The sequence below is a fragment of the Eublepharis macularius genome, chromosome 4 (assembly GCF_028583425.1).
Source record: "Eublepharis macularius isolate TG4126 chromosome 4, MPM_Emac_v1.0, whole genome shotgun sequence".
In the NCBI taxonomy this organism is placed as follows: domain Eukaryota; kingdom Metazoa; phylum Chordata; class Lepidosauria; order Squamata; family Eublepharidae; genus Eublepharis; species Eublepharis macularius.
In genome coordinates this window covers 34,879,611-34,887,500 of record NC_072793.1, presented here as the reverse complement: position 1 = coordinate 34,887,500, position 7,890 = coordinate 34,879,611, and the positions used below count along the sequence as shown (strand labels likewise).

At 41.2% G+C, this 7,890-nt stretch overlaps 1 protein-coding gene across 5 annotated transcripts in view; it reads left to right on the top strand.

The window, feature by feature from the left end:
* JMJD6 (jumonji domain containing 6, arginine demethylase and lysine hydroxylase) overlaps positions 1-4,414 on the top strand; it is a 24,167-nt gene extending 19,753 nt beyond the window's left edge. The window contains exons 7-9 of one of the 5 annotated variants that reach the window (XR_008596938.1): positions 298-571; positions 2,465-2,518; positions 4,038-4,087. Coding sequence is in view for 3 of the 5 variants with exons in the window: in XM_054978729.1 (XP_054834704.1) it covers positions 2,465-2,555 (91 nt within the window). In the remaining 2 variants the exon portion in view is untranslated. Of the gene's footprint in view, positions 1-297 lie in introns of all 5 variants that reach the window. The other 4 variants (XR_008596937.1, XM_054978730.1, XM_054978729.1 and 1 more) reach the window with 4 other exon arrangements.
* Positions 4,415-7,890: the final 3,476 nt, after the last annotated feature.

Genomic DNA, 7,890 nt, shown 5'->3' with positions numbered 1-7,890 from the left:
CCTTCTCCACAGTCTCTCTGTACGGAATGTAAAGCATTCCTTCACTTCAGTGCTCAAAATTAAAGGCTCTTTCACAGTTAAGTATTTCAATTAATTCCTGAAATGGCTACTTGTGTTCAGCTGGCTGTTTCTGTTGCCCAGTCCCTGTTCTAGGGCATCTCTGCACTTAATATTGAGGAAGGTGGAACTATTTCTGAGATGCTTCAGTTATATCTGTGAAAAGTTCTTTACTGCCATCTTGTATAAAGGTAATGCAAGAAACATCTGACAGGTAGTTGTACCTTTTTTTTTTGACAGGATTAGGGAGTCTTGTGGAAGCCGTGCTCATCCCTGAAACATAACAAGACTCCATCTAAGGCAATCAAAGCCTGCCAGCTGTCTTCTATTCCTCCCATCTGCTGTTTGCTTGGAGTTTTCTTGAATCTTCAGCACTCCTTTTTTTCCTACTCCAAACTTCTACCTATTATCTAAGTCTGGCTCCTTGCTAATTAAAGGAGAGAACTACAGCGATCCCCTGTGTGCTCAGTCTTCTTTCTGCACCCCATCAAACAAATATGCTAAACATGAGAAGGTAATGCTGCCCTCTGCAAGGCTATGCTGTTGCTCACACCCGTGTGCAGTCGGAAAATGGAGAGAGTTTATTAGCCAAAGTCATCTTTAAAATGACCAAGTAGATCCTGAAAGCCTGTGTCCTGCTCCAGCCTTGTCATCCGTTTACATTTTTTGAGTTTCATGCACTACAGCCAAAGTACAGACCTACAGCCTTTCCCATATGTAACAGGTCATCAGGTACTTTAGTAGAGCACAAGAGGAAGTGGAAGAGACTAGCTTGAAGTGACTCTTCTACTTTGTAAATAATCATCTGTGAGAAGCACCTTTTTTGAGGCTTTTAACTAGTGGACATCACCAAACCAACTACGAACTATTGTAGACAACGCCAAACCAACCATGAACGAATGAGATATCTCCTGAACCAGCAGTCTCATCATGATTACATGTGCTTTCTGTGTTATTGTAAAGTAAAGCTGCTGGTATTTTGCATTCAATTTGGGAGCTTGCCCCAGAAAAACGTTGGAATGGGAGAAGCTATAGCTGCTCATATACCTCTCCCTGTGGGAGTTTCTGGAAAATTATATGAAGGTGGAAAGCTTTTTTATTAAGGAGTGGATAAAGTCAGTAAATATAGATCCCATTTTATGAAGTACAACTGCTCTGGAGCCTGGAAATGTCCTACTGTCTGCTGCTATTAATGTGGGAATTACTAGAGGTGTTTGCATTTTTTAATCTTGGAATGAGAAGCGGTTGTATATATCTCAAGGCAGTTGTGTTCTAGGATGTGCTGGTGTTTCAAGGACATTCTTTGTCACTGGAGTTTGGTATTGTGTTCTGAGATGGGCCTTGCACCTCCGTATTCACCTGTAATTCTGCCCTTACTCTGAAGGTCTGCCAACAGCATGTTTAAAAGGTCCTGATAGTGTTTGAGAACATGTAGAGTAATTATCTAAACTTGATTACATTTTGAGATATGATGCAGAAGGCATGCTATTCAGTTCTCTTCTAACTCTACTCACATTATCCAGAACCAAAGGTAAATCCAGATCTCGCCATCTTAAATGGGTCTTATCTCCCTCACTGTCACTTATCAGCCAGTTTGGAACCAGTCACAAGCTGACTTTTGGCAAGATGAGAAATATATTTAGATCATGGCACATAAAATTCTTCCTTGTTTCCAGATTGTGACAAAATGGGTTGTTTGTTTTTTGTTAGCATAGGGATCCAGGTACCACTTGCCAGCCTTAACTCCATACAAATGTAAAACTGAATTACTTTGGTAAACGATAATATTGTGTTAGAAGGCTACCTGCTTCCATGGTGCCCATACATATGTATTCCAAAACTCAATATGTTTTGAACCATTCCTGTAAAATGGAAATAATCATTACAAATCAGGTAACATTTCCATTAATCTAACTTGCATGTGTTTAGATTGTTCAATTGGATTTCTTTACAGAAAATGAATTTGTATTCCAGTTTTTTGTGTGGGACTCAAAACTGTGGATGCAGAGGTCAGCAATGGTAGGGCCATAGGGAAGGAAGCAGGAGAGGATTTGAAGTGCTGCAGTCCCCTGATTAAAATACAAAGCTGCTTTATGCCAAGTCACACCATTGGTCCATTTAGCCCATTATTGGCTTTTCCAACCGCAAAGTTACCTGAGATCTCAGGCAGAGGACCTTTCCCAGTCCTGCTTGCTGATAACTTTTTAGCTGATGCTGGGAGGGACTTCAAGAAAAACATCTGCTTTACTCTGGACCATAAGCCCTGTCCAACTACTGGACATTCTCTAATCATTTAGCAATCCTAATCATTTAGTAAAAACTGCTCATATACTGTTAAATATTTCTAGCAGCCACAAGGTTTAGAAATTTGAGCTTACTCGGTTTGGTTTTTGTGTTTTATACAAAGGCTCGGATCCCAAGATTCTGTATTGGATGCCATGTTGGGGCCTTTTTGCACTAGGTATGTGAGGAAATACCTTTTTTACCAGGAATTCTAATGTGTGTATCTGTGATAGTAGGCTACAGATGAGTCAGTTCAGTCACAAGCATGTGTATTGAACTTGTGTTGTAAACTTTGATCAGTTATCAGATTAATCTGGGTGGAGATGGGGGTTATCTACTCAGGCTGAGCCTGAAGGGGCCTACTGCATTTGTAGGGCGTGCTGTATCTCTCTGCACCAAATCTGGTAAAAAGCAAATTTAGATGGCTTTTTCTTTCCGTTCATATCGAAAACTGCCAGACACTTGGGCATTTCAGAGTAAAACCAATCATGGGTGTTTCCTTTTAGCAATGGTGTCCACAGACAAATGAAGCTGTAGGTGCGCAGAGTTGCAATCAATGTCTTTTAAAAATACCATCTTCAATTGTGTAATTCTTTCTCGTGCAGCAGTGCAGTGATTACAGTATCCACTCATAAGGAATTTTTGCAGAAATATTGCAATACCCTTTCTTTAGTACTGTTACAGTGTGGTGGGTTATTTTAAAGATGGTGTCCTGCTTCTTACTCTTCATAAGCCTGTTTGGAAAACAGTGCACAGAGTCTGTACTGTGCCATCTGTAAGCTTTAAGCCTGAATTCAGCTGCCTAAGAACTTGGCAGCTATTCTGTTCTATAACCATGGGAGCTAGAAGTTTGCATTTTGTGATAAAGACTAATAGTGAAGACTAAATTAGCCATGGAAACAAGCGATCTGTAAAGAGACCCCTCACTTTAAAAAAAAAAGCTGTGGATAGCCCCTCTGGGGAGGCAGCTCACATAGGAGTTGCAGAGAATAGTAGGTTAACCTTTGCCTCCCGTGCCATTTGGGCTATCTCGGTTGGCTTCCCAGGACTGCTGTTTGTCTTGCAATCACTATTTCTGGCACCTCTTCATATTTGCTACAGGAATAAAAGCAGTTGCAGGGGGCCCCCTGAGATTGTGAAAATGGTTTGTGAAGAGTTGATCCCACCATCCCAAATGCTGTAACTTTATCCAAATTAGCAAGGAAGGTGCAGGGGCTGTGGACAATTAAAACGACAACACAGCATCTGTTCATGAATCTCTTGTCATCACACCTTGTTTGGCCTTGTGATCAATCAGATGTAGTAGTAAGCACTAATGTTCTGCAAACTGCAGTACAGCTGGAGTGATGTAGATTCATATATTCCCTGCCAGACGGTGTGTTATCAGATTAAAGGCTAAGGCATGGGCTTGGATCCACTGGCAACTTCAGCAGACAAATGGGATTTCTGTTCAAGCAGCTCAGAATGGGCCCTGAAATGCTGCTGCTGTGAGACAGGGGACCCCAGGGAACAGCATGAGCAGGAGTCCAAGGTTGGCAGCAGGAGTCAGTAATCAGTGACCCACAGCCAGTCACCCCATCCATCTGCAAATATCCACCACTGGATCCGAGCCACGGGTTGCTCTAACACTCACTAGAATAGTAACTTTTGTTATCGCTTTTTCATGTATGGAATTTAAGAGAATGCATGTTTTGCAGGTACTCTGTCTATGAAAAATCTCACTGAGACATTGTGATCGCATCAGAGAAAGTCGTGATTTTCTTAACTCTTCTTACAGACTTCAGTCAAACTTGATGCACCCTGTTTTCTGATCCACTTTAAGCAACAAGTGCTGCTTTTTTGGAGAAATGTACTAAAACTTTTCTTTCTTGAATTCCTAATGACCATGTCATTATGTTGATAAGACCTTTAACCTGTCAGGTCCTTAGGGCTGCATTCTTCCCTTTGTGAGGGAAGAAGTCTCTCTGGATTCTTATTTTAACATTAAACTGCCAGCTCCACTAAGTATCCATCCAGTAGAGCCAGGGTTGCTCTGAATTGTTCTGTTTAGATAATAACTATGTTCCTTTTTATTTAAAATAAAGTCTGTTTTCCATTACCTTCCTTTGCCTTTTTGTTTCATCGAAACAATGAGAGATGCATCTTTTTCCTTGTGTGCTTTATCAAATTTCCTGTGTAGGATTCTGTTCTAACTGTATTATACTGATTTCTCCTCATAGTTGCATGGAAGTAACACGGTAGGTTCACTAAAGACAGGCAAGTCACTACGAAGCTGCAGCCTTAACATTTAAAGTGATACCTTATTCTTGTGTAGTACCCTCAGTCATACATCGTAGTTTTGAAGGAAGAATGCTACTTTGAAGTTTTGCAAAAGGCAACCCGATGCATGATAGGAACTGGAGTGGGTGGCACTGGACTTACCTATTTTGATGTGCCTCAGATGACTGAAGCAGGAGCTGTAGATCTCACAAATAGGCCATGGCTTGACCAGATTATCCATGTAGATTTGAAGGCAACTATGATACAAACATCTGCCTCATTTGGTGTACGTTGCTACTCACTGTAGCACTAGACTGCATTAATAATGCGGAGTAGCAGTCCTTACGTGAAACTGCTGAAATGCTTATTATTATAGAGCAGGGTAAAAATGGAATGATTTGGGCTGTAAATTATCTGCCCTGGAATGGCTGATACTGCAATCCTGTGCATGTATATGTGGGAGTAAATGGTACTGAATTCTGTTCCAGGCAGACTTGTCTAGAAGTGGGCTGTGAGGTTTAAAATAAAGCAATGCTCATGATCCCATTATGGGGCATTTGCTAGAGAGAAGGTTGGAAAGTAACTTATGTACCTAGGGTTGTAAGCTGCCCAGGGGGGGGTTGTCCAGAAATGGTAACCCATGGACACTTTCTGGTTTGCTGTATATACTGGGTGGGGGGGGTCTCTTTTTTTAATTGTAAGTTACGCACATTGGTTTCATAGATTTTTCCTGACGTTAATATTTTGTTTTGATGATATTGTCTGGCCACTCTGAATGTAAATGCACCTTATAGAAAAAAATGTTGGAGAGACTTGCAAACAACTCCATCCACAAATGCCACCACAGTCTTTGCCTTCTAGATCTCTTTCATGCTACAGATTTTATAGCAGAGTTGCACAGATTTCCTTTGTCACTTCCTTACTATAATAGTTTTTACTTCTTGACTCCAGGGACTTTGCATTTCCCAGACTATCTGCTTAAATCTTGGTGCCCACACAAGTAGAAATCCCACCGTAATTTACTACGGATTCAAATCACAGGCATTGTAATATACAAAACAAATATAATATGTAATCCAAAATTCTAGGCAAAAATTCCCTTTTAAACAAGACAACCAACGTTGGCAAAAATGACAACATACCACAATGGACTTCCTAAAGTGACTTAGTGCAAATATGAACCAATGCACACTCAAAGAATCATACAAAGATTTCAGGTTGATTTAAATATTCATAGACATCAAATTGATCTAAACAGTATAGGTCCTAAATTTCTCAGGTAAGGTCAGTAAAGTGACCCACTGCAATAATTTCCAAAAATTTCTATGTTTATTCCTTTTTTTCTTTCTCTTTTTCTTCAAAAGAGAAGATGCTCTCGCGGCCCCAATCGACAAGGACCCGGCTTGCCCCCTCTTCCAGTAACCCTAGTGACATTTGGAGGAACACATCGCAGTATGACCTGTGATTATGGACTAAATGATGCACCTTTTGGAGAGCGGTCCTTGAACATGGCGCGTTCTTGATAAAGATTACTGAAAACGAAGTGTCAAGCCGGATCCTCGTCGAACAGGGTCGTGAGGGCATGTTTAAAAGTGAATTTTTGCCTAGAATTTTGGATCACATATTTTGTATAATATGTATCTAATTTAAATCCTTAGTAATTTGTGTCTGTAATTTAAATCCTTAGTAAGTTACAGCAGGATTTCTACTTGGGTGGTTAGTTTTGTTCCGTAATTTTCTTTTGGTTTTGTACTAAAACTTGGTGCCAGCAAATGTTTTCATCTGCTGCTGAAACCACAAAAGGGCCCAGGCAAAGAACTGGGCAGATTGTGTTCTGAAGCACTGCAGTCCTGATGTCGGTCCATCTGACCTCAGAAAATGATCAGAGCCTTCAAAGATTATCTCAATGGAGGGTTAGGAACATATGTGAAAAGGTGGTTTGGAAGTAAATCAACAGCCAGTGATGATGTTTCAGCACTGGGAAATGTGCTATCTGTAAGAGGTTCCAGTTAATGCCACATTGTGCACCTCGTCAAGCTTTCAAAATAACTTCAAAGGCAATTTCATGCACATCACATTACAAATGCAATCTAAACTCAGTGTGATCGGAACATGGTTAACCATGACCAAATCCTGTTTCTCAAGCAACAACTGCTATGCCAGCTAAAGAAGATAATGCACCTCTATCTGTAGTCAAAAGTAGCACTCCCAAGCTGTGAACCTACCTGTTTAAGGGTGGGGGGCGGTGCAACCTCCATAACAGGTTGGCTGTTCAATCCCTGATTGGCCATATTGACCAAAACGTACCTTTTTCCAGTTACATTTGAGGTGAGGTTTTCTCCCCTTGCACTAAAGTTTTTTTTCAAAACTCTTCCATATGCTGCAATTCTTCAACCAGGGGGCTCAGGGTGTACAGGAGTAGAGACAAGTGCTTAGGAGCAATTGTGATTACTGTCTGGAGCATCCTCCAATCCCAATGTTTTAATTAGAGCAGTGGCTGGATACGTCCCTTACTTCTACTGAGGCCACTGGAAGACATAATTCAATAATTAGTCTATGTAAAAGGGGTGGAGAGGCCTACCACAATGACATATTTAACTCCATCCCAGTACAGAACACCAGATCGAATATCTGGCCTGCCCGCTGCATAGGATTATATGCTGTAACAGTTGTAAAGGCCTAGTCCAATACAGTTAAGTAGGGTTTAGAATGAATGTTGGAAGTTCCCAATAACCAACAGTCTTCAATTTTTACACATCACCTCTAAGACCAGCTCCGGGAGTCAAGGTAAGGCTACTGTAGGGCAGTGTAGTATGATGAAATCCCCAACGTGTCAGATAACACGAGCTATGTCAAATGAAGCACCTGGTGGGGGAATGGTGGAAGTGCAATATTTGATGGTGCCTCCCAGCCACGGGGGAAATGCCTGCAAGTTTCCCTATCTTGCCAATAATATTCACCTGTTGGCAAATACTATCACCCCACTAACCCACCCACCTGTAAACACTATGCTTGTTTTTATCAAATTGTCATATCCAACCACTGCATCCCTGAAACTGACCCAAGGGGTTGGCTCACTTTGGTCCCCTTTTGTGGGCATGATCTGCCAGCAGAGAACTTCCATCAGTAATGATCCCCAAAGACAGGCTGTATAGACCAGAAGCCTGAGTTGCTAAGTAGCTTAAGATGCTATGTGTTGCTCTAGAAATAGTTCGGGCACTTCTGTTTTCCACTCGCTGTATGCTGATTTTGCCCAGGAGGAAAACAGGATAGGGATGTTTGTAATATTTT